General features: G+C 32.5%; 4 protein-coding genes across 4 annotated transcripts; 1 reads left to right on the top strand and 3 right to left on the bottom strand.

Annotated features, from left to right (window-relative positions):
- Window positions 1-174: 174 nt before the first annotated feature.
- LOC140961284 (E3 ubiquitin-protein ligase ATL42-like) lies at window positions 175-1,626 on the top strand. The gene has a single exon (XM_073419713.1). It carries the CDS (start codon window positions 188-190, stop codon window positions 1,412-1,414), a length of 1,227 nt encoding a protein of 408 aa, XP_073275814.1. The 5' UTR covers window positions 175-187; the 3' UTR covers window positions 1,415-1,626.
- Window positions 1,627-3,769: 2,143 nt separating this feature from the next.
- Window positions 3,770-8,499, bottom strand: LOC140971384 (uncharacterized). The gene is made up of 6 exons (XM_073433629.1): window positions 8,051-8,499; window positions 7,001-7,111; window positions 6,742-6,840; window positions 6,482-6,592; window positions 5,517-6,053; window positions 3,770-4,418 (listed from the first exon to the last, which is right to left on the bottom strand). The coding sequence occupies exons 1-6, from the start codon at window positions 8,207-8,209 to the stop codon at window positions 3,867-3,869; spliced, it is 1,569 nt and encodes a 522-aa protein (XP_073289730.1). The 5' UTR covers window positions 8,210-8,499; the 3' UTR covers window positions 3,770-3,866.
- A 434-nt stretch (window positions 8,500-8,933) lies between these two features.
- Window positions 8,934-13,419, bottom strand: LOC140971383 (probable glycosyltransferase At3g07620). Its single transcript, XM_073433628.1, has 4 exons — window positions 12,208-13,419; window positions 11,992-12,122; window positions 10,777-11,125; window positions 8,934-10,594 (listed from the first exon to the last, which is right to left on the bottom strand). Exons 1-4 carry the CDS (start codon window positions 13,066-13,068, stop codon window positions 10,013-10,015), a joined length of 1,923 nt encoding a protein of 640 aa, XP_073289729.1. The 5' UTR covers window positions 13,069-13,419; the 3' UTR covers window positions 8,934-10,012.
- Window positions 13,420-22,325: 8,906 nt separating this feature from the next.
- Window positions 22,326-23,220, bottom strand: LOC140961278 (ethylene-responsive transcription factor TINY-like). Its single transcript, XM_073419701.1, has one exon. It carries the CDS (start codon window positions 23,075-23,077, stop codon window positions 22,379-22,381), a length of 699 nt encoding a protein of 232 aa, XP_073275802.1. The 5' UTR covers window positions 23,078-23,220; the 3' UTR covers window positions 22,326-22,378.
- Between the last annotated feature and the right edge of the window lie 2,784 nt (window positions 23,221-26,004).

Here is a 26,004-nt window from a genome sequence, read left to right as displayed (position 1 = left end):
ATGGATCCTATGATTAAGACGAAAAATATATAATTCAACACGATAGTAATGTCGTGAGGACACGGCTATGTTGAGTGTCATATATATGTTGGACATGAGGAAAATTTAGGATAAAAAGGTTAAAAAATCATATTTTGGTATATCTATTATGTATACTTCAAGTTATGAGTAAATCTATTAATTGAACATGATCAAATTATTTCTTCTTCTCCATTTCATTTTCTTGATTTTTATCGTTGATGTTACAGCACAAGTACTACATAATGCAGAAGATTCAATCAATTTTCAGTCAAGTCTATCTCTTGTGCTCGGTTGTCTATCCATCCTGTTTTTTTTAGCAAATCTTCTCCTGATATATGCCAAATTCTGCCACCGTGGGGTGAATGTTCGGAACGCAGGCCAACGGATTCGAGATGGACTGTTTCGATTGAGGTGTAGGGCATCCGGGGTCGATAAAGCAGTGATAGATTCACTCCCTTTCTTCAGATTTTCGTCTATAAGAGGATCGCGGGACGGCCTCGAATGCTCGGTTTGTTTGTCAAAATTCGAAGACTTTGAGATTCTTCGGTTGCTGCCAAAATGTAATCATGCTTTTCATATCGCTTGTATCGACCGCTGGCTCCGAAAACACTCGACCTGCCCCCTTTGCAGGCGAAAGATTAGTCCGGAAGACGTTTCCGAGTTTCCATGTTCGAATAGTCTGAGGTTTTTAAGTAGCCAATCTGGTGAGCCAAGAGATGAATCCAATTCTGAGCTCTATGTTCAAAGAGAAGAAAATGGCCTTGGATATTCAAGATTTAGCATTGGCAGTAGCTTTAGGTGGTTGTCTCCGAGGGGTACGAAAGAAGGCGAATTACCGACACGACAAAGTGCTGATCAATTCAAGAAACAGTTCCACAGATTCAACAACAGGGTGGTTGGTTGTTCTGATGTTGTTTTCAAGAATCGTTGGAGCAACGTGAGCTCTTCCGACCTCGAGTTCTTGAATTCGGAGTTTCTTAATGATGCATCAAGTGCAAGATTTATGAGGAAGAAATCCATGGAAGTTGAGGAGATTCAGAAGGAAAATCATCAGATGATGAGTTCTATCAACCAAACTGGACATAGTTTCTCGAATTTTCCTGGCCTTCCTACAACCTCCAATTCAACAAAAAATTTCGAGTTTGAAACAAACTTTCCCTGTCGCATTAACAAGAGATCCATGTCTGAGATAGTAGTCCATTCAAGATTCACAGATTTTGAGGATAATACAGATTCGTATGTTGTCGAAAATAGCATCGAGTCTGAAAGAATAAGGAGGCTTTGGATATCAATTGCCAGAAAAACAGTGCAGTGGTTTACAAATAGAGAATCGAGGCCTCCCAGTTCTCAAGGCCAGAAGATTTATGATTACTATAAACATGAAACAACATAGTATTCGCCAATTCGGATTCGGTCACCGTCGGTTGATCAAATGTTTAAGAGTTCTTTACCTCTAGAACACCAGTTTAGTTGTGTTGTTTTATATATTTTGGGATCCATAGTGGTTTATTTCTCTTTGATTCTGGTATAAGGAAATTGTTTAACAGGTTTGGACACTAAAAACTTCTAATTTTTTTATGTTCAGTAATACAATGAAGAGTAGAATCTATACTTCCTATTTTATATTGCCTCGTTAAATTTTAAATACCGACTTTTTGTACACTTCCAGTTGCAAGTGTTGAAAATTAATTATATGTTATTGTGTGGGCATGATTCCAACAACTTGAGAGAGGATTAGGTTACTGTGCATGGGCAATCAGAAAACTGACTAGTGTACTTTTGCATATACAGAAATTAAAGACATAGCAAAGATACTATACGAGTCGGATATGTTATATGATGTATTCAAAGATTTAGACAAACTCATATTGAATCAGATATATCAATCACACTGATATGATAAAGACGCGACAAAGATACGTGTTAATACAAAACAGATACGTGTCATTCACGCTACGTGATGTATCAAAAGATTAAAAAGAAAAAAACTTATATATGATACTGACACGATATGATGCATGTTGAACATGCTATATATGTGATGTATACAAATATCCAGACGGAAAAAATAACACATATATGGCAACGACGTGTTAGACATGATGTAATAGATGTTATTTATGTTTCAGTGAGTTGTACCAAAATAAGAATTTAGCCATCCATGTTTAGGAAGTTCAATTGATCAATATTTCCATACAGGTTTTCATTTATACTCGGACTAGAATTTTTTAAATCATGGTTGAGTTAATATTGACAAATGGAGTCCCGAACTGTCGGAAAATAAGACAAAATTTTATGTATAAAAAATATCGGAAAAAACAAGTCATCCGAACACACATGGCTCCGCCCGTGGGCCGGATGGTCCGGGCCTCCAAATGATCACCCAGCCCAATCCATGTTGGTCCATGAGTTAAGGGGGCCGGCATGTCTATTTTTTAAATTTAAAAAATGTTAAATTTTTAATTAAAAAATTCTAAACTATTTTAAATGCTTAGAAAAGGAAAAATAAATTTTAATCAAATAGTTCAAACAGTCAAATCGACGTGGTCAACCCAGTTTGAGAAAGCTAATATGTACTGAATAGTGAGTACCGTGAGAGTTATTTTCTATTTTCAAATAAATATCGACCTATTTTTGTTTAAAACGTAAAGACAAAAAAATTAAATAAATAAAATATTTGATCGATACATTTAAATATTTGAATCCAAAAATAATGTGAGATTTATACTATTTTTTAAGTATGAGATCTTTAGTGGTTTTGCATGGTTACACTTCGTGTTATTTTCTTTATCTTTATCTTTATTTAATAAAGTACCTCATAAAAATATGTCAGATGAACTAGTAACGTAAAGGTAATTTGAGTAGGTCTCTTGTGAGACGGTCTCACGAATCTTTATCTGTGAGACGGATCAACCCTACCGATATTCACAATAAAAATTAATACTCTTAGCATAAAAAGTAATATTTTTTCATGGATAACTCAAATAAAAGATCCATATCACAAAATACGACCTGTGAGACCGTCTCACACAAGTTTTTGCCAAATAACTTCATATTTCAACTAGTTTCCAAAATTTTTAAAATAACTAATTTTTTTGTATTTATCTATACTTCTTATTTTAAAAAAAATACAAGATTCATTTCCTAAAATATTTAAAATTGATAAAATCCTTTTTTATAATCGTCTATTGATTTTTTTAAAAAAATATATATATAAGATATATATTAATTTTAATTTAAATTTAAATACTGATTAATAACTAAAAATTAATGAAAAAAATAATAAATCAATTGAAAAGACTTATATTTGATAAATCGCGTATAGGAATGTCTAGCATACATAATTTGCAAAGACAATAGAAAATGCAATCTTTCTTCCCAAGTTTGAACCTTTCGCAAAGTCAGTAACTGAATTATTTGAAAAAGAAAGACTTATATTTGATGTCATTATTTTAAAAAGTCGATAACTAAATTTGATGTCATTATGAATTTTAAAATATAACCAAATATACCACTTTCAATTTATTAAAAGTGCTTCTATTTTATTTAATAAAAAATATTATAAAACATATTTTAGTAAATTTTTATCTTATCTATAATTTAAAAATTTAAACTTATTTATCTATCTATCTATCTATATTAAAATATATTATCACTTATCAAACAAATTTATTTTTCAAAAAATGAAATACAATTATTTTTTGTTCATTCAGATCCACAGTCAATAGAATGAAGATTGGGTATATGATTTAACACAAAATCACACAAAGTAGAGTTATAAATAGTATTTGGTACATAATCAATCATACTTGTTTATTACATTATTCGACTTCCTGTCTGTCTCTTTACTCGACTTTTACTCGTTGTGACAGTAGTTTAAGTCCAGCCTCCAAATCGACCAGCTTGATCGTAAATAATTCATCACCTTTCGAATCGAATGTAAGCCTCGAATCCAAGTTCTCTCTCGCGTTATTCAACATATGATCCACCAATCCCCCATTCAGTTTGTTCCTTAGCTTTTCACTACTGTTCTTCTCTATCACCGAAACCATGGCATCAAAAGTGCACCCCTTTTCGAGCTTAAACCCGTATAATCGACTCTTTTCATCCTGTTTTGTCATTTTTAACATCAGCATCTCAGCAAGATCTCGGGTACTATAGTCATCGAACTCAAAAAAGTGTGTCACTCTTCTGCAGAATCCTTCGTTTGAGGAGAATACGCGCTTCATTGGTTCGGTGTAACCAGCGAAAACTAGGACAATATCTCCATCTTCTAGTACAGACATGATCTCTTCTAACGCTTCAAAACCATAATCACGGTACGTTGATCCCTTCTGCTCGGGTGCTAATTGGTATGCTTCGTCCACGAAAAGAATGCCACCCGCGGCCTCTTCAATCTGCATCATGAGTATTGAAAAACGTTTGCACGGTGTTTGATAAGTAGAAAATAATATGCATCACGAGTTGATAACTCTATATTCTAAGATATTGATTTCTTCTAGAGATCAAAATCGAGAATACTCTGAGTGAGAAGGCAGCTATTTTCTAGACTGATTTGGAGTTTCAACCCAAAATCACGTTTTAGAGCAAAAACCAAAGACATCTGCCTTTTGTTGCGGATTTCACTGAAATAGGATCCTGTAAACACGAGCCGGGTGGATTGCCAGCTCGCCAGGTTTTCCAATCAACTAAAGAGCAAGGCTAGCCAACCTTAAGTCAATTAACAAGAATTGGGAGGCTCTGCTAAGTGCTAACCAAAGAAGAATCTGATTCCATTATGAGGTAGTGGTATTATCAAACAAGCAAAACAACAAGCAATAAAACCAAAGACGGGTAAAGCCCTGAACTATAAGATAAGTAAGCCTCCCCAGACCATACAAGGGACCTCTACTCTCACTTTCCCTTGGAAGCGAGAGTAGTACGACTTCATATTTAGCTGCCAACCAGTCTATTTTTACCAAAAAAAACCTACGTTTCCTATGATTTTATGAAGTATTTTTTAATAATTCCTGAGGATGCTAGAAACCTCTCAAGATACATCCAATGCATACTTCTAAAAGTGACACAAATTTTCAGCTGAAACACCATTGATGTTATGTTAATTTCTGTTTGCTCATTGATCAGCCACAATCCCAATATGGTCGAGCAATCATCATATTCTTACTTTCTGCCTCTATATTGGTGGTCGACCATCGACACTCGTATTTGGATAAAATTAAGGGTGAAATGCATTTAGTCCCCTATGATTTTCCAAAGCAGCTAAAAAACCCGTAAGAAAAAAATAGACTCAAAACCCTGTCCTCCAATGATTTACCCTCCATATACATCTTTTGCAACTCTTTTGACCTTACAATGTGTTAGATCATCAAATTTATAACCTACTAGAAACCTCCAAAGGTTTCTCAATACCTACTTTTATGACGCTGCATACTTTAGTAGGAAAAGATTGCAAAAACGAACTCGAAATTATCTATAAGAATCACAGTGTTAATTACCTTTTTTCTGGTTTTTGGTCCAGTTTGGCCCAGATATTCCCCCACCAAATCCGATCTCTGCACTTCTGTCACGTTATTAGAAGAAAGCACACCAACAGAATGTAGCAGCTTGCCCAATATTCGTGCTACAGTAGTCTTACCGGTCCCCGGATTCCCAAGAAACGCCATATGAGGCAACTTTCTTGGACCCAAATTTATCCCCATGGCGCGACGTTTTTCATCCATAAGTACCCCCTTTGCCCACTTCTGAAGCTGCTGTTTCAGATCCCTTAATCCAACTATCTTCGACAACTCGCGATCGAACTCGTCCATTTTTGCTTTTATTCCATCACTACCATCCTTGTAATTCCCTGGTTCTTCGACATTTTGGTACTTACTCCACGAGTAGGCAGTATTGTAGACATCATTGTTGTAGTTATTGCTGTTGGAGGTATTGTTGTAGCTGCTCTGCCCCGTGTATTCGCACCTAAGAAGTTGGCGTAATTCTTCGTGTTCATAGCCTGTTGCAGGTAAATAATTGAATGCAAGCATGCCCTCCTGCTCATCAAAAATTTTCACTGTCAATTCCATCGGCAGATATACATATAGAGACGGATAAAAGAATAACACAACATTTATTTCTAGTCATGTAATACACATCCTATGATATTCTTTTATTACTTTTGTACATTTGATTACCAATTTTAGTTAAATAAGTAATCTCTGTCAATTGATTTTGGTCATTTTCACCTAAATCATTTACCAATTCATCACATTATATACAACGACAAGACTAAAACACCACAGATATTTTATATTAATCTTGGCCATTTTTTCCAACATAGATGAGTGATTTTGGCAAGAAAAGTGGAAGATTTCGGCTAGAATAACTAAATTTCGCAGCTAAAATTAATTATGGCGTAGACAAAAATACCAAAAATATCAGATCCTAGTAGTTCACGACTAAAAATAAGAACTATGCATACATCGTCTGCTGCAAAGCAATCGGCATTGAACTCTAACAACAGCTTGACTATCGAGTTGTCACCAGATCGCAGCGCAAAACCAACAGCAAGATGCAATGGAGTCATCTGATTCTGCAATAAGATTAGATACAAGAGATCAACTAATAAATAATACAGTAAAAAATGATTATATAATTATATACATAGGGATAGAAATTTTTTTCAAAACAATGCAATAAATACTTTTGTATGAAAAAAACTAGGCAAATTAAGACACAAACATTAGTTCTAGCGTGGACGTCTGCACCGTGATCAAGAAGAATTCTTGCTGATTCAACACACCCGTTTTTAGCCGCGAAGTGTAATGGAGTCTCACCATACTGCAGTCAACAGAAAATGTACAAATCTGAGACCGCATCCATGGACCTGCAAAAAACAAGACTCTACTCGACTATCTATGTTCCCAACTAGTTCATGTTCGTTCTCGTTTTGTATAAAGATAAAGACAAAATTACAAATAGATAAAGAACCTATACATACAACATTTGTAGCTTCCAACTCTACGTTCACCGATCCTCTCCATTCAAGCAGATACTTCACTATCTCATTTCTGTTGAGACCAGCAGAGGCATGCAAAGGTGTCTGTAACATCTGCATAGATCCATCCCACGAAACAAAACGATACGTGATATTTCAGGAAAAAATGATTATATATTATATAAAGAGAAATTCCAAAAAAAATTTGCCACAATTTGATTCTTTCATTTGAATGTCCAAGGTCTATGTTAAGATTGATAACTCAATCCTAAAAGTTAGTTTAAAGGAGGAGGATTATCAAAGTCCATATATAAAATTCTCCCAGTCCAATACATAAATGTGGACTTTGGCTAGAATCAGAATTTATCTGTGATACCATATTAAGATTGAGAAGCTGGCTAAAAAGGACTGGATTGTCCAAATTCTTATATATAACTCCCAAGAACTTAATCCAACACATTCCCCTCACGTCCGGGAATGAACAACTTGAGCGTGAAGTTTATAAAACATTAGTGGGTGGCCACATGACAATCCAACATATAATGGTAGGTTTGGACCAAGATCGGAACCTGTCTCTGATATCATGTTAAGATTGAGACTTAAACCTAATTTCACCCCAAAAACTAGCTTATGAGATGATGATTATCAAAGTTCATATATACAACTCCCAATAACTTCATCCAGCCGATGTGAGACATCTAAAATATAAAGCATACATCTGAATACAAAGGTAGTGTGTAGTTTGATCAAAATAAATTATAAGAGTTAATATAATGAGACAAAAAAGACACCAAGCCTGATTATCTAAAGAGATCAATAATTTTTTAACTTAACATGTCCACGTTGACTTTGGACACACACACACACACATGGCTATGATCAATTGGAAAGCAACATCTTCCATTAAATCGATACTAATTAACAGTATGAACTAATCAAAAAATTGGAAACTAGTACGATTAATCCACATGTAAAAATGATTAAAAAGAATAATGATCCACTGAAAAAAATAGCTCCATATAGAGATAGATATATGTTAAAACGTGTACTTACAAGAATGCTTTTCTCATTAGCGAGCAAAGGGTTGCAGACAAGCAGCCTGACCAATCCAGGCAGATCTCCAGATTCAGCACATGAATGAATGGTGATATTGTTGCTGTTTCCAGAAACAGAATTCTTGTTCTTGTTCTTGTTCTTGTCCTCAATCCTCATCCTAGTCACTCCCAAATCTCACTTTCTTCTTTTCTTTTTTTTTTAAAAAAAAGATTTAGAATTGGTGGTGGTGGGATTTTGATGGGATTAATCAGAGAGGATTGAAGAAATAACAATGGTTTTCTTTGGTTGTGGGAAGACAAAGTCAAACTTATCATTATATTTGAATATATATATATATGTGTTTGTTTACAGCCAGCCAGCTTCACATGCATTGGACAATTTGGTTGACTTTTAAGATTTTCGTGCAGCTTGTTCGATGAAGTCGTTGCCTTTGCGCGGTTGACCAACTCGTACTCGGTATGATTTAGAGTTTCTTAATAATGCACTCAACGAACATGAGTCTTGTCTATATAATTATCCTATTTTAAAACTATTTTTTATTATTAATATAATTGATTTGAAATAAACGCTTGAGATAAGAAATAAAATTTAGGATGTGTCTGAATCAATTGATTTGATTATGAACATTTATAATCCGAACTAGATTTATTATTTATTTATAAATAATAAATAAGATTAGATAAAGATCTTATTATTATTATTTTTTTTTAAGATAAAGATCTTATTGTTGTACGTACGTAAAGCTTGTGTCTACAGAACAAAAAGGGCATTATCACATATGTTTCATACACATAATTTGTCATTAGACTGAATTCTGTTCCAACGATTTCACCAGATTTGATCCCTCGAAATATAAAAAAAAACACAGATTTAAGCCCCATCATGACTACATTGTTTAAGGGAGAGATAAGAATTTGACAGACTCAAACATGAAACAAAGTGTTACATTCATGAGATGATATTCACAGGAAAAATGTTTTAAACTCGTCGAAGCCGTTGATGCGAAACCATGATGATGATTGAGGGATTCTAGTTTTGAAGGAAGGAATGGTTGTAATAATCACGTCTACCACACAAAGAGTTGGTAGGTAATATGTGTGATTGTTCTACCAAGTTGGTTATCATTAGTAAATCTATGGAATTAACTTTGCTAGATTATCTTCACTGAATGAGCATGAACACGATTGGAATCCCTAGCACTGAGCCTCACCTCTAGGGAGTAAGTCAACAGGAAGTTCCCTTTCGGGAAAAAAAACCTGAAAATTTTGTATTTTTTCTTCAAAAATTCGAGTTTTTCCTTTCGAATTCATTGAGTCGCCCTCCCGAAAACTCTTGAATCTTCCTCTACTCACCTCCCCCCAACACAGATAGTCTATCCTTTTAGGCCATAACCTTCAAAATATGAGTAACAAGCGCAGCAAGACATATATACAAAAACAACCACCTGTCAAAGATTAACCATTCAGCTCTATAAGTTACACTCGAAAAGTTTCTAGCTTTTGTTTAAAAAGCAACTTCAAGGCAAAGCAATCAAGAACAAACTAGCCTGGCTAAATCAGCAATAGACTTCAAACCCAACATACCGTACTCTGTTGTTGTCCCTCCATTCATCTCTTCTGCAGATGACCCTTAGATACATTTCCTTGTACCTAAACATGTTTCTTTGGAGAGAAGCACATTTGCCTCCTGTCTAAGGCAAAAAAACACCGGAAAAAATAGGCGCAAAACCCCACAAGTTCTAAAAAATGTCACAAAAAACCTCAAAATCTTTTTTGCTCCTATGATTTCTTTCACATAGTTATTTTTTGTCCATTTTTAAAAAACACGGGGGCAAAAAGCATTTTGCCTTGTTTCTTGGAGCTCCAAGCTTTGCTATCTCAATTTCATTTGAAAAACACGATTATACCAGATTGAATGCAGGGTCATGTGGAATAAATCGTACTTCAAAGGCTTTGGGTGTCAAAGAAAATGTTGTTGAACTCTCCGGACACCGAGTTGCAACTCGAGATACTTATTTTCCGGTATAGAAACCAGTATTTTTTTCAAATTCGGGATATCTTTCTCTGCGAGAATGAATGAAAATGCATCCCAGTTCAACACTTCAAAGAAAGGCGGGACAAAATTATCCGATATGATGACAGGTACACACTCATAAAAGATGGCTTCAACCACTCTTGGGCTGTTGACTTCATGACCTTTTGGGCAAATACAGTACTTGCTGCTTTTCATATGTTGTATATAATTCATTTTGCTTGCCACACCTGGTGGCATGGGACCGAATATTTTCATATCAGACTCCTTATCTTTCCAGAACTCAAGCAAGATTGGACGGAGATACCCGTGCATATTTCCAGCGTAAAAGGCAAGAATGGTCCTCTGAGATGGTGGCTTTCCTCCAAGATCTCGAAGTGGATTTCTGGCTGACCGAATGTATGTTTCTGGAAGAGAGACATCCCTTCCTATTTTGAAGCCTGTGGTTACATCCGCGTTACATAGGGCTTTAATGCAGTGTTCCATGTGGTGCCTTGTTTCGTATGGAGCCTATACAACTATAAAGCATTAGTTTCTTCAAAGAAAAGGTTGCAGAAATATAGTAATGCTAGTTCAAACCATCAATCGATAATGCGCTCTACTTTTCCTCAAAAACTTTCTTATTGAAGGGCGTGGAAAAAAATTACAAGTGGCTTAGTACATGTACCAAACGTAAGTAGATGAAGCATTACCCAATCATGGCAGGCAACAAGAAAATGGTCAGCTCCACCAGTTCTGTTCCAAAAACGGTATTTTGCAGCGACTTTTTCAGAATAATTCTTCAAATATTGACGAAGGTTTGTTCGATTATGGGAATTTCGCACATAAAGTGAGTGTTCTAGCATCCGTGAACTGAATGGCATATAGAAAAGATGAGCTTTTCTTGGATCTTTCACTGCAAAATTATTATTTCCTTCCATCAGTTTCATGAACCATCCCTCAGATGCGTACAATCCCTTGAGTATTGGTTGATGAAAGATCGGCTTTTCACCTTCCTTGTATACATATACTTTGAGTACACGTTCCATGAGTTCATAGCTCCTGCCATAGGAAATTGCTTGATTAAATAAATATCATGAATAAGAGAACTTCAAAAAGTTTCACATCACACATGACTGTGAGCATGTAATAACATCATTCATGGATTTTAAACATTTCATGAGTAGCGACAAGATATTGCTGTAGGAAATAAAAAATTGTTTCTCCATTTAACAAGATGAGCTGTCTAAGAAAGCAGAATACCGATTGAGTATGACCACAGACTGAGAGTGCGAGATTTTGGAAACTCTAGCAAAAATTACACAAATCAAAACTCGAAAACTATAAATGGTTTATGTGAACATAATGCATTTACACAAAAAAATTGATCCATATAACGAGACCCATGCGAGTCCCTTTATCTATAATCCAACGCCTATTGCCTGGAACAAGACTACTTCTGTTTGTTCATGAAAAGGGTGCTAAAATTTTTCACAAAAATCCACCCTTTTATTTTTCTACAACTCTCGCAAGAAATCGATAATAAGTCTCAACAAAATAAATAAATTTCTTTAATTCATTCACTGGTTCAAGCACATAAGAATGACATAATCAAGAGCTGTCATGATAGAAAATGCAGGTTAATGTTTCATTTATTCAACATGGATTTGTACAAATGTTAAACAAGGACAATGACTAAAAAAATCAAGTTATATTCAGATGTATTTACGTAATATATGATTGCAGCAGACATATACGAGGCATATTAATCCACATTTTATGTTTAAGAGAGTCTTTGAACTGAAAACATAAAGGCAGGGGCAGAATAAGAAATCTAAATCAATGCCAATATCAGATAGTGTGGAAATATATTACACCAAACCCAAAATGAGTTCATTCCCTTAAACTGACGTATTATAGACACTAACCTTTTGAACATAGAAATATTTCGAAATAGAGGAGCATAAAGTTCCTGATCATTCTTGAAAGCTGGTGCATTTTCAATTCCTAACTTTGCTGTCAAAATTTCCTGGTCATTCTCAGATGACCATCTCGGTTTCTAAAATTCAACAGTAAAAAGTTAATATTTAACACCTGATGAAACAAGATATGGGCGATGATTTTAAATTATCAAGGAGGCTCACACTGGCACGTGAACTGGCACGATTTCGAATTAGTAACCTTTCCATCTCATCTATTGTTGTCACTGTTTTAGGTGGCATATCACACCTCATCTTCTTCTTAGCAGGCTGACTTATTGATACTTTCTCACTTTTATCAAATGATACATCAAGGGCAGAACCATTGGCTTTCCTAGCATCAAATTCCATATGCTTTGAATCAAAGGAATTGTTCAATGAAACTGTAGCTGGTTTGACCAATACAAGTGATATATTAATAGAGCCACCATTTGAAGCTGTTTCATCTATTTTTCTTGTATCAGCGTCTACTATAATATTTCCTGAACTTCCCTTCACAACCTGAGCAAGAGAAAAGTTCTGCGTAGATTCACCACCTCCGATTTGTAAAAGTTTATCGTTCTGTATCACAAACAACTCTTCCGTGTCTATATCTTCATCATCTAAAGTTTCATCCTCTACAAAATCAAAATCATTATCCATGTCAGTACCATCTAAAGAAAGTTTTATCTTCATTTCCTGGTCTTTCTCCATCAGCTCTTTTTCGTTCTCAATATCTCCACCCACTTTATAACTGTTACTGATTTTCCTCTTTCGCACCAACTGAGATTCGCTATTCAAGTTTGGGGTGGCAACCTTATGTCGGTCGTTAGTAATCCCCATATCACCAGAAGATTGCTTAGATGATTCACTTTCCTTCACAAATTCGTTGTTCTTGGTATCCGGAAACAGCGAAAGAAGGGTGTTCACATCCGGTAGCATCAAAGACTGACAAAATAAATGAGTTAAAGCCACCAAACCCACCAAGAAAAACCACCTCCTTTTCTCAATTTGAAGTAGAGTTGAGATTTTGATGGAATTATCCATAGAAAAAATCCAATGCACTACAACATCACCGATCCGCGGTCCACAACTCACAAAACCCTGAATTCATGAAAGCCAATTCACTTCATTTGCAGGCTCAAAAGATACTCCAATCACAGTAAAAATGAAAGAAATTGCAACCAATTCGGATCTCAAACTATATCTCAGGAATCTTAATCATTGCAAAATTAGTCTGTTAAACTTCACATACCCAAAAAAGAAACAGACACATGGAGAAGAAAAAAGGCTAAAAGAATGTCAACTGAATTCCAAAATATTTCTTCAGCAAAAGCCATCCACCATCACCATCACCATCACCATCACCATCACCATCATTTATATATTTTAGGCACTAAATACACATTTTTTTATCAGCCATTAATTACAGTGAGTGGAAAAATGTGAAACAAGAAGCTTACTCAGTATCTACTCTCGAAGGAAATTTGGTCAAACAGAGAGCATCAGTAGATTCGGAAGCAAATTGTCGGTGCTCAAAAGGAAAAGAATTTAATATATATATATATATATATTATAAATTTTGAAGATAAAAAAGGCCAAAAAAAAAATACAGAAATTTGAACACATCCTTTATTTTTTCAATCATTACCAAATGTATAATCTATATGCATGTAAGCGTAATTTAATTATAAAATTAATATACAATCTTGTTTAATTAAAGCACAATTGCCGAACGCAATTCGTGTACGTATGTGGTTAATTTTGGAGCCAATAAAGCGACTCCGGTAGATTGTCAAAGTTGCCTTGGATGGAAGGATTTGGATTTGACATAGAATTTGAAAATATTTTATTTAATTGAATTTTAAATCTATCATAAATAACAATTTTAGATTTGAAATTTATTGTCAATTATATTTAACTATATTGGTTTGTTATTATGGATTTAATTTGAAATCACTAGCTTCAAATTCATCAATTCAAATACAACCTCAAATTTAAATATCAAATCTGTTTTTTTCCTAATCTATGAGTTGCAAATTTTATTTTTAAAATAATTATTTAATTTAATTAATTATAATAAAAAAATTATGTGTGCTAACATTATTTAGAGAGATTGTGGATGTCATTAATTACCATTATTAAAGGTATTAATAGCAATAAACATGGGATTCTATTGGAATAATTGGGGAATTAAAACGGAATTTAATACCCTATGAATCCCTTATATATAATATAGGCAAAAACTTGTGTGAGACGGTCTCACGGGTCGTATTTGGTGAGACGGATCTCTTATTTGGGTCACACATGAAAAAGTATTACTTTTTATTCTAAGAGTATAACTTTTTATTGTGAATATCAGTAAGGTTGACCCGTCTCATAGATAAAGATTCGTGAGACCGTCTCACAAGAGACCTACTCTATAATATAAACAATTCATCTGAATTTCAGCTGATGTTTTTTACAAGAATCCCATTGGCTCACATGATTATGAAAAGTTGAATTTTTGAGCACTTTTGGATTCTTCCTAGAAACATTCGAGGATGAATACGCAGTTATAATTAAACTTGTTATTTCTTTTGTTTACTAAATTCTAAATCTGTATTAAATACATTGTGTGTATATTATTTTTTTTAAAAAAAATAGCATAATTCTATACATATATAGAATTGGACGTCAAAGAGAAGTTATAGTCGGTAATTCCCAGGAAAAAATATACATAAAAACTTGGATTGGATTAGGATCTCTTAGTTTGTGGGCTACAATAACACTAAAACCATTGAGCTGGGCCTTAGGTTGTGGGTCAGTGAGATTTAAAGGCCCAGATATTAACTGATGCTTTTGAAGCTTAGCGATAATAATATTTTTTTTATTACTCTTAGCGATAATAATTTGGATATATAAGAAATTCTTTTATTAACTAAATATATTTTACTGTTGAAATGATTTTTTTGTAGAAGTTTATAATATTTTTTTGAAATAACTTCTCTGTCCAAATATAAATATTTCATTTTAATATTTTTCATAAATGTATAAACTTTCGACTTGTTTTATTATCTCTCTATTCAACTTTTATTTCAATCGGCCAATTTCTCACTTCCAAACATCATTACATGATAACACTTTTGATCTAATTTATAGACGATTTTAAATAATAATAAACATAGTAAAAAAGTAGTGACTCAAAAGAATTTAGGTGACAATCTCAAACATTTTATCTAGTGAAATGCTGGCGGATAAAGATTGACCTTGGGATTATTTATGGTATCTTGTGAGAGTATCGTGATCAATCATGTTCATATTTACAATAAAAAAGAATGTTTTGAAATAAAAAATAATATTTTTTCATGTGTGACCCAAATAAAATATTTGTTTCATAAAATTGATCTGTGAGACGGTTTCACAAGAGTTTTTATGTATTTACTGTGTATGTGTTTTTCATCATTTTTATATGTGATATATGTGAAATTTTTTCATATAATATTATTTTCAGTATAGTAAATATATATCATGATTTTGGTGTTATATAAAGTTATTCAATGTCAAAAAAAAAAGAATCTTATCTATTATTCTGTCGTTAAAATGTCGTTTCCCTGATCAATGACCTATCACTCGGTGATTTGGACTTGACAAAAGAATTAGCTAAAAATGTGTTAAAATTTAAGTCCAACCATACTCAATTTGATCGCCCGAGATTTTACACCGTACATTATGTATAAATATTATTTTTTCAAAAATTTTAATAAAAATTAAATATATATATATATATAATTTATTTAAGTAAATTTCTTTTCTTAATTCCTCCAAATAAAATTTATTGGATTTTTCGATGGTTAAGAAATAAGAATCGTGTTGTTATAATTTGATGGGATAGTTTGGAAAAAGACCTGTGGTACTTAAAGCTTTAACATAACAATAAAATCTCATTTTATTATGTATAGTACGGATATTGTCATATACATTTGGACTCTGATAATACATTATTTGACCAACAATTATTCTCTACTTCTCTCTCCACTTTAATTTTTTTTTCAGTAAAATTAAATGTTTTATATTAATGCGTTGATATCAATTAATCGACTAAATTAAACTAGAATTTACAATATCATAAACAGTTTAATGAATTGAATTTGAACTTTGTATTTGTAATTATTATAAAATATTAAAATAAACAATACAATAATAAAATAAAATAAAACAAGTTGGGCCATTATTTCGTAATAGGGGAATATTATATTAAATGGAGATCATTAGACATCTCATTAACCACTCGAATCGGGATTACTACAGGAATCTCTACCACTCCTAAAAAATTTCTGACCTCTCAGACTCCTTCAATATTACAGTATCTTTAAAAATTAAAATGAATATATTCTGTCGATATTAAAAAAAATATTAGGTTATGAATTTATTGAATGACTAAAAACCTTAATGTAGATATGCCACCAATTCATTTTTTGTTGGATGGCACGTGAATTGAATTGATATTATTATTATAATGCATACAATATCCACCGCCCCAAACATTTGTGCCCTACAAATAAATTCTTAGAACCCATTATGCATGTTCTTTGAAATTAATGATTTGTTGTCACATTCGGACTATATTTTTATTTTTAATGTCATGTTACGCAGTGGTGGAGTCAGGTTATTATTTTTATTGGAGCTTTAAATTTTTTAAGATAAAGTTGAGCAAGTATTGGTAAATGGAGTTCTCGAACTATCAAAAAATTAAACAAAATTTTATATATAAAAAATAGACAAAAAACCGAGCCACCCAGGTTACCGCTCGAGCGGAACAACACATGGCTCGGCCGGTTATGCTACGGCTCATACATGGTGCTTGTATATGTCGCACAAGCACGATTTTATAATGAGTTTCTACGACAATTGTTCTTTAATTGTTATCGTTTTTACAAAAAATAATTAATTTAAGTTGTTATATTCGTGCGAGACAAAATGAGCCTTTATATGCGCTTTTCTTCGATTTTGTACAGAGGAGTGTGTTTTGTTTCTGTATTTTTATGAGAAAATGTATGGTTTTAAATGTATATACGTCGGCCCATTCATGTATGCCATGCATAAATGGCTTACCGACGTGTCACTTCTTCTTCTTCTGTCCATAACACACTTTTTCTTCGGATATATAAAATTCATTATATTATCATTTGAAAATCTTCCTTTACAGTTGGATTCAATTCAATGGCCGACCTATTCAAAAAGAAATATGCGTCAACGGATACATGAAATTTGATACATGTACCACTACCGCAAACTTTAAATTTGATAACATAGATTATCAAAATAAAAAAAAAAAAAAAACACGAATACATAATTTTTTTTTACAGTCATTAAGTAGCGACGGTAGATTTGGTTATGTCGTTTATTACGTCCCAAATTTCCAATTAAAAATCCGATCTCAATTCCTCTGCCCTTCGCCATTAAAAGCTACATTATGAGTAAGGAAAATAAATAAATAATTAAATAATGTGTTGATAAAGTAAATGAAAAATCATAAATTTGGGGAAATAGTTTATGTAAGATTAGTTTGCCGTTAATTCGTATGTCAATATTTCAAATTATTATCCCTTTTACTGCAGTCAGTAATTGTTACAGCTTAATTTCTGGACTATATGATCTCTTTCATAGTTTCCCTTGGACCCAAACCACGACAGTTCTCCTACTACAAATTGACATGTCTAAAGAGACTATTATATTAAACTGATGCATGCATGTTTAAAATATAAGAATCTCTCTTTCAAATCATCGACAATTTGATAGTATAAATCCATGAAACACTAAGGGCACAAATGCAATTTATGACGGCAACAATAAAAAGGTCAGAGTTTGTGATCCGAATTTTTTTAGAGTTGACCTAAAATAATCAATGCAAGGTGAAGTTTTGATTGTGACAAGTTTTCACATATATTTTACATATGCTTGTAATGAATTAGGTTCGCGATGCTTTTTGGTATAGTGAAAAATTTTCAGCCATAAGGAATTGAAGTACTAATAGTTAAACGCAGGAAGCCTGTTTAGGTGATGAATTTTGCGATGGCCCCTTTGTGCTGTGATTTATTCAAATTCAACCATCTTTCCTCGAAACTTTCCACAGCCGCAAATCTTGTAAAAGATTTTGTAATAATTTTGCGAAAATCTCATCTCAAAGGTTTATTATTTACTAGACAAACGTTAACGTAACACATAGAACTTATTTAGTGTGGTTTGCGGACTATAATTTTATTCAAAACGCATCAAAAATAACGACTACGGACTCACAAAGTTTAAAAAAAAAATGTCATGTTACGAGTTTCACTATTTTATAATAAATATTATATCTATCTTAGTATAACTTCTCATAACTACATGATAATTGATTTAATTAGCAAATCAATTAGCATAGTTTATGCATGCAAATATGTAAGGTCATCTCCAACCACAAAATCTATTTTGATGTAAATTTTACACTAAAATAGTGCGATTTCTGCACCAAATACAACATTCATCTCTAACTCATTTACTTCAAATCTTACACCAAAAAGAATATTCTCGAAATATTCTTTTTATTTTACTTATGAATTTTATTGTTATATTAATTTTTTGTATTTGTATTAAATTATATTAATTAAAAATCATAAAAACGAATTAGTTTTTAAATATTAATAATTAAAATAAATAAAAAAATATTTTAAAAATCAACAATTATTAATTTATAATTTTTATGATTAAATATCTAATTGTTAAAATAATAAAATAAGCATTATATTATTATTTAAATACTAATTATAATTTAAATACAAATATTTATAATAAATAAAAAAAATTAAAAATTTATTTAAAAAAAATACATCTGCGCCAAATTTGGCGCAGGAGGAATGGAGCTGCGCTATTTTGAGACAAATAAGCTGTTTGGTGCATCTTTGGAGATGGACTAAGGGTGGTAATTTTTCCCATTGATGGAAATAATAAATTTGAAAAGAAATTTGGCATTCGAACTATGGGAGACTAAAATCCTTTTTGTTTATACACATGGAATAATACGATATTAGAACCTTTTTTGTGTGCAAAAAGGGCAGGAAGTTGGAAGGATACTAACTGGTAATTTCCCACCGTCAAAAATACAAAATGGAGGAGAATATATTAGATAGAATAAAATATTTTACTTGCTTTGAGCGACCAACTCAGTCGACTTTTCTTTTCTTTCTTTATTTTTTCGATCACCAACTCGATCGCTTTTATCACTTCAATTATGTTCCGTCGTATGTGTCGACACCGTCTTCGATTATTCCATTCGAATTTTGTACTAAAATAATGTGATTTCTGTCGTAAATGTGAAATTCAACTCCAATATTCTATCCAAAGAAATATTTTTACAATAATATTATTAATTTTTCGCGATAATTTTCGAAAAATATTGTTTTTTTTATACATTTATAAATACATATTTGATCGAATAAAGAATTATCGTGAAATGGCTATGGTGAATGGTGATAATTTTTATCCCGTATCTTAATATCTTTGAATCATACTGAGTGTCTATATTTAATAAAGAAGTTAACTAAATTGTCATGTAAGTTGACCTCGATTTTAACTAGTCTTTTATCTGATCACAATTCAATTTTGATACAATTACATTTTTTTTTCAATATATATATAAATTTTATTATAATTTAATCAGGTATTAAGGTCGGGTATAAGTAGAGGTGAGAAATACCGAAATTTTCGGTACGGTACGGTAATAATACCGAAATTTTCGGTACGGTAATAATACCGAAATTTTCAGTACAGTAACAGTATAAAATTTGAAAATTTTGTAATATACTGGAATACCGAAAAAATATATAAAAATTTTAAAATATATAATATTTTAAAACAATAAATTTATAAAATTTTAAAAAATAAATGAGTTTTTCGGTATAAAACGGTATATACCGATACCGTACCGAAATTTTCGGTATACCATACAATTTCAGTATAATCGGTATGCTAGTTATATGTATCGAAATTTTCGATATACATTTTGGTACGGTATCGATATGAATTTTCTTATTAATAGGATTCTATTATACACACCTCCATCCCCGAACCCGAAAATCATCATGCCCATTTATTTAATTGGTGTTATGATCGAACGTCTACCACTAGGCCAAATGCTATAATTATCAGTCAATGTACAACTGTAATTCTTTATATTTAGTAAATAGTCTCATACTAAACGACACATGGATGAGTGGCTGTAGTGATATTGGTGCCAATGGGCTGAGCTGTTAGGACCGTGAATACAAGAGGAGATTTGGGATCGTGCCTCATTGTTGGTGATGTTTCGATCCCTCTAGGTCACTCTTTCTCTTACCCGACCGCTAGTGTTGTCCTCTGCAGAGACAGTCCTACATGTTAGATATGATGTCTCTCTTTTTGCGGCTCACTTAGCCAACCAGATCAAACAACATGCATCAGAAATATGACGCATAAGAGCATTTCTCATGAGGTTATCTATCTCATTACTTCTCTCACACTTATGGACTTGACCCTTCAATCAAGTCCAAAAAATCTCTTCGTACTCTCATACATTCAGGTCGGATATCAAATCTTCTTTCGTTGAAGAAAATTATCATTTCTACATTCATTTACTTAATTTTTTATCTCAACCTGCTCATGATAATTTGAAATGTTGAATTTCTCTTTACTTCCAATTTTTTATTTCTACTATAATTTATTTTATTCATAACTTTTAAATGCTTAATTTTAAAATGAAATGCAACCATTTTTAGAACTAACTAAAAAAAGAAAATTACGAAAATATTTATTTAAATTTGTCTATTTTGTATTTCGATCATGTAAGTATTTAAAATTTGTGTTTTGATATTATAAAATAGGTTTTTTTTTTAAGATTTTGATTTTTTTTTAATGAAATTCACATGTCTCTAAAAAAATGCTGACATATACGGCGACGACACCACGTCTACACCCCACAAAAAAGGATTAAAAAAAACTAAAACACAATCTAACGACCAAAAATTAAATATGAATACTTAGATAACTAAAACATAAAATATAACGTTCTTTATCCGTTAGAAAAATTAATAGGCTTTTTCAGAAAAGCTCTCATCTAGCATTTAAGGTGTGCAATATCGTGAAAAAATCTTGGTAGAATTTATTGAGATGAAGATAAATTTCAAATTAATTCACCTCGTTCACAAATATGTGGCTTTTAGCCGTGCTCGAATGCTTTCATCCACTTCATTTTCTTTTCGCTAGCTACATATATAAATGTTAAAGAATCCTAAACTCTACAATTTTTTTTATTACAATATACGTGGGGAGGGGGATCAAATTCGAGAAACCGACTAATCCGATAGGAGGTGAGACCACTGAGCTATAAGCTCGGTCTCCTTAACTCTACAATTATAATAAATAGAAGCGCACAAAACAAATAATCTTGTGTATATATGCATGATCAAGTATATTGTTAGTTAAATACAATTTTATTTTAGAATCATGAAATAATTTTTTACAAGATGAAATGACACATGAATAATAAATTTTATTTTGTGAAACAATATATTTAAACAATGAACTCGAAAATTAACATACGTGATTTTTATATTATTAATTTATAGTATTTCTATATTCTTATTTTATAATAGTGAGTAATGGATAATTTGAGTATCAGGTTTTCAAAAAATTGTATTCTATATATAAAAATAACATATAATAAAAGTAACATTTTACACTGGTGCCATTTTTGTTGGCATACTGAACATACGTACAACATTTTTTTTATTTAATATGCATTATTTGTAGATATACTATTTCAACATTTCATGAGCGAGTTTATTCCGGTGTAGTTTATCTATTATCGTCTACATCGAAAGGTAGTGGTTGCATGTCACACGTCATAAAAAAGATAAGATTACAAATTATTTTACTGCTTTCCAAAAAGTTACAAATTCAGAGAAGGGCAAAATAAAAGAAAAAGAACAAAATTCGATCTTTTGTAGAACAAAACAACACAGACAAATACTCAAAGAAATGATTGAAAATTTCCCAATAAAAACTCATTAAAAATGGATTTTAAAAGCGAGAAAAAGAATATCTGTTTTGTAAATTAGCCTAAATTAAATTATTGATAATCTAATGAATTAATTTAGGTCTTCCTGAAACAATCTTATTTCTTTAGCAATTTTGGCCATTTTCTGCTCGACTGCTAACATGATACCAATCATTATTAATATGATACTAGCTTGAGGTAGAAGAAGAGAAGTTAAATAATAATTTCAACTGAACAGTCGGAAAAATTTCAATTTCAGTCGGAAAAATTTCCCTTCTCCATTAAAGAAAACACAGTTAAATCATTTCACCAAAACAAGTCATCCAAATTGAGGGACGTCATGTCATAATTTTCCATCCCAATATTGTTATTTTCTCCGAAGAAAACCCCACAATCTTCGAAACTTTGTAGGGATGGGTTACTGTAATAATCCCACTTTAAATCATCTGCCCACACGAAGTCACCTACAGTCTCCACCGAGTCCAAGTTCGTGCCAAGAATCGGCAGCTCCACTATCTCGCTCAGCTCCGCCGCCTCCGACGTCGAAGACAGCGTCATCAACGAAGAAGACGACCCCAAAGACCGCTTCTCGCTACTTCCACATCGGTGCTGGAGGTGGAGGTGCTCCATGTGAGCAGCCTTTGTGGCCGCGGCCTGCACGTCCTGCGGGGAGCGAGTGATCGGGCGGGGTAACAGGTGCGCTATCTCCGGGAAGTTGAGGATGGCGGAGTCCCCCTTGATAGCCAGCGCAGCAACGTCGTGGGCTCGGGCCGCCATTTCCGGGCTGGCGAAGGTCCCTAACCAGATTCGAGACTTCTTCTTCGGCTCCCGAATTTCCGAAACCCACTTGCCCCAGGCCCGCATTCGCACCCCTCTGTACACAGGATACTTGCTGGAACTCTTTCTTCCACCGCCCAGCTGCTCCGAGCTCCCATCATTTTCTCTGCTTCTCTTCACTCTCGGGCTCTGCTCAAGCCCGAATGATTCTCCGTGCCGATTCTCCATTGATGATCGTTCGTTTATTATTATTATAAATATTTCAATCAATGCTTGAGTCAGTGTATGATCATCAATGGAGATCGAAGAAGAGTAAATTGAAATTGACAAGTGGCAAAGAAAATATAATATAATAGACTTAGATAGAGTATTATATATTACAAGAATGGTAGGAATTTACATATGAGATTTCGTGTTCGTGCGTGTGGCTATACATGTACACATCGAGTGAAGGGGAGGAAAATTAATACGAGACAGCTAGTTTTTTCTTTGTTTGTCCCCCTTTGAAATATTTTTTTCTTGATTCATAAAGTGATAATATTTTCATTTTATATTTATATTTAGTATTTAGGATATATAAAATCGGTGCCTGGAACGGACAAAAGAGAGGTCTCTCATTACCGACCCAACCTTTGAAATTCATTATTTGCTAATTTTTTTTCCCTAGTTTATAAAATTATAAAGTTACATGATTGTTTTCTTAGTAGTTAGACCTCGAAATTTCGTAAAGGTTACAAGAACATGAGCCATAATTATCATGAGATTGATGACACAGAACAACCAATGCTTTGTATATTATATGACATAAAGATCAAAGTTTAAAATGAATTATTGAGTTCGATATCCAATTGTAATAATTCTGTCTTTAAATCAAAGAAAATAGAGTTTGCCATTAACTACAATTTTGCATAGCGGAATTGATCATATTTATAATTTATTGACTCGATTTTTACTATTCATGAATGTCCCTGAGGTCACAAGTTGAAACTTGCAATTTTCAGGTTTTGCAAAATCAAAATTATTTCTACACAACACATAAAAGCCTCGGTGCAATTCCAGTTAAGACACCTAGGGAGTAGAAATTCCATTCTGGGAGCTCTTCTCTTTTCCCTAATTTCACCATGTACGTCGGTACTTTTATTTTATGCATGTTTTATGCATGATTAAGCTATTGTCGTTTCATGAAAAGATATAATTAGTGTCAATTTAATATTTTAAATCATATAACATTATAAACATTATATTTTGATTAGTCTTCTAGTGGAAACATTATTGCCCCCAAATATTTTAAATCTTATTTTCGTATAGACTCGTTTTTTAAGACCTTTGTTATGGAAATTCCGAAGTTTTGTACTGTGTTATATATTAAAGCTAGCACTAGATTATGTATTGGGTGGTTTCGAATATCTAATCATATTACGTTGTATCAAAGATATGGTGACAATCCATCCCTTTGAGTTTTCCAGATCCTAATGGTGATTTTGGATTGAGCGATTTGAAATTCATGATTTTATATGTAGTTTTATTGTTTATATAACTTAAACAAAACAATTCAAATCCATCACATATTTATTTACATTATAATTGTATTAATCATAATATATTTCAAATGACTCCAATATTGTGTAGTTTCGAAATTCATTTTAATTAGTACAATTATTGATTAAATAAGTATGTACGTGATGGACTTGGATTTCATTTGTGTAATTTATTTAAACATTGAAAATTCAAAAGAAATCATGGATTTCAAACGACCTAATATCATGGTTTAAACAACCTAATATCATGGTTAAATTGTTGTTTTGACTTTATGTCACGTCCCGTGAACGAGACGTTAAACATCAGTGTTGTTTAATAATTTAACATAGAAAATAATAATCATTGTCGTATAATATATAACTAAACCAGTCTTTTTCGTTTAGAATTGAACTAAAAGCAGAACTAAAAAAAACTTCGGGATAGATCACCAGTCCCTGAACATCTATTGTTCCTCATCGTGTAGCTATTATTCGTTTTTATCTGGAGATGGAGAGTAAAATATGAGCATTTTGTGAAATATTCAGTAAGTGAGGGTTGATCGATCATAACGAATAACAAAGATGCATATAAAATTGACGATTCGAAATAATAACATGTATGAACAAAACAAATGGCATAAATGATACTGAAAATCATATTGTTTTTCATGATTAATTGACCAGTCTCTAATTTTTAATCTTTTAAAAGGAGAGACTATGTTAACGATTATTATATCACACCGCATCAGAGCCATAATAAAACTTATCAAATATCGAAAATTCTATCGTTAACATACCAGTCCCAAATTATTGATTATCTAAGAGGCGAGACTATGTTAATGGTTATTATATCCCACCGCATCAGAACTATAGCAAAACTTATCAAATATAAAAAATTTTCTTACCATTTCAAATGCAAATTATAACCGTGCATTGACATAATTTAAAATATGTTTTGTGATGTAATGATCATATCGAAGGAAATCGAAGCGAAAAAAATCATATATCGAATTGAAATGTTATATCATGTCGATCAAATTTTCAAAACACATACATATATATTTTAAAATTCATTATGTAAGGGGACCTTAGAGTTTCAGTTTGATTTAGTATTTAGGGAATGGAATTGCTTCAACAGGCTTCAAGCCCACAAGTTCTCTTCACTTCTGTGAAAGAAGTGCATGAGATGAATTCTCGTTTTGTTTTGGATCGTGAAGACAGGCTGATGGCAGAAAAAGAAGTGGCATTGAAGTTTCCTAAATAGAAAAATTTGCTTAGGCTTGGTGGTGGGCGGGAAGATGAAGGGGATGAATCTAGTGGGAGCGAGGAGGATGGAAATGATGTTTCATTTGCTACGATGTTTATTAATTTTACATGTTTTAAATATAATTTTTGAATAGACTTAGATTTTAAGATTTATCATATGAAAAATCACGAAATTATATGTAATTTCCAAAAGCATTCTACCATGATATGTTGAGATGATAACAGTTTTGTTACGATTCAAGTTAAATACCATAAGTGGCACGTACGATGTGAAAAAACTTATGTGACAAACATTAAAGTTCATTTGAGAAAAAATAAAGGTAAAGGAAAATTTTTTTCACTCCTATTTTTGAATATTGAGTGACTTTTTAT

Source organism: Primulina huaijiensis, chromosome 2 (assembly GCF_012295235.1).
Source record: "Primulina huaijiensis isolate GDHJ02 chromosome 2, ASM1229523v2, whole genome shotgun sequence".
NCBI lineage: Eukaryota > Viridiplantae > Streptophyta > Magnoliopsida > Lamiales > Gesneriaceae > Primulina > Primulina huaijiensis.
This window is presented reverse-complemented; position numbering and strand designations above follow the sequence as displayed.